The 1,281-nt window shown below is 41.5% G+C and overlaps 1 protein-coding gene across 1 annotated transcript; it reads right to left on the bottom strand.

Moving 5' to 3' along the window:
* Positions 1-4: 4 nt before the first annotated feature.
* Positions 5-1,230, bottom strand: LOC109509525 (creatine kinase S-type, mitochondrial-like; the record flags this gene model as incomplete). The annotated part of the gene is made up of 3 exons (XM_019859361.1): positions 5-31; positions 514-639; positions 1,057-1,230. Coding segments are annotated over 3 exons (327 nt in total), but the record flags the coding sequence as incomplete, so codon positions are not given.
* Positions 1,231-1,281: the final 51 nt, after the last annotated feature.

Raw genomic sequence — 1,281 nt, 5'->3', positions numbered from 1 at the left:
CGCCGTCCACCACCACCTGCACCAGCTCCACCTACGCGCAGGTCATACACAAGACACGTTGCGTTTCAATGGGACAGGTCCAAAATGGGTCAGTATGCTAGCGAGAGGAGGTTCAAAATCTTGAACGAATTAACATACAAAATACAGATCTATGTAAAAATGGCAATTCAAATCTGATTTAAAAAAAATATTGAAATGGTCTATGTATATGAAGTTTTTACAAATGATTTTAGTAGTACATTTAAAATAATTTAGATGACAATAAATTATTGGATGAAGTATATATTTTTTTAATTTAATAAAATTAATAAGTAATAAAAGTATTACTTATACTTTATTTGGAATTCATCAATTATTTGATTTAAAAAAAATCTGCATATGTGTTAGATTTTTCTGAAATTGTACCTTTTACAATAAATCATTTATTTTAATAGATAGGGAATGGAAAAAATAAAATAGCTAACGGCATACGTGGTGGCTTCCACACCCCCCTGTCAAGAAATGAAAGCTTACCTCTGACTTGCCCAGACGATCATTGTTGGAGATGTCAAAGGTGTCGCCTGTGGCCGCCGTGTCCACGCCACCCGTACCCCTTTTCTGCAGACGCAAGTTGTCCAAGATCTTGGAGAAGCGGGGATCCTATGGGACGGACCATTGCTCACTTACACAGGACCGAGACAATCCCCCAAAATGTCCAATGAAAAGCCCTCTGTACCGAATGCGTGTTGTGTATTTGCAAGCTTACTGCGCACAATACAAAACGCCACAGAAGGGGTAGTGAAACCAGCATTGACGTTTGACTACAAATGGCGCAGCAACACATAGACTGACAATTCAGTGGACAGACCACGACGGTGGATAATGGATGGATGGATAATAATACTTCACTATTACTGTAGCTTAGTTGTCTGTTCTTAAGTGTGTATTATATTGCCTCCTAGTGGTCAAGACGAGCACACCACAAGGAGGCCCATTTAATTAAAGCATAAAATCATGGTGCAGAATTTTTTTCCATTCTTTCTATTGTGTGTGCGTATGCATGTGCGAGTGTGTTACCTTGCTGAGTTTGGGAAGGCGCACGTGCACGCCCGCCCTGAGCCCCGTGCCCAGGTTGGAGGGACAAGTGAGAATGTAGCCCAGATGTTCGTTCCACATGAACTCCCAGCCCCTCTCCTGGATCAGATGTTCCACCTGTGGATGATGCAGATGCTGGCTTTCAACCTCCAATTGCTACTCAGTAATCCTGCCAAGCAACAGCTGAGTACAGAAACCGGATTTTTT

Source organism: Hippocampus comes, unplaced genomic scaffold (assembly GCF_001891065.2).
Source record: "Hippocampus comes isolate QL1 unplaced genomic scaffold, H_comes_QL1_v1.1 C16934668, whole genome shotgun sequence".
In the NCBI taxonomy this organism is placed as follows: Eukaryota; Metazoa; Chordata; class Actinopteri; order Syngnathiformes; family Syngnathidae; genus Hippocampus; species Hippocampus comes.
The sequence above is the reverse complement of the archived record's forward strand: the minus strand, read 5'-3'. Positions and strand labels throughout refer to the sequence as shown.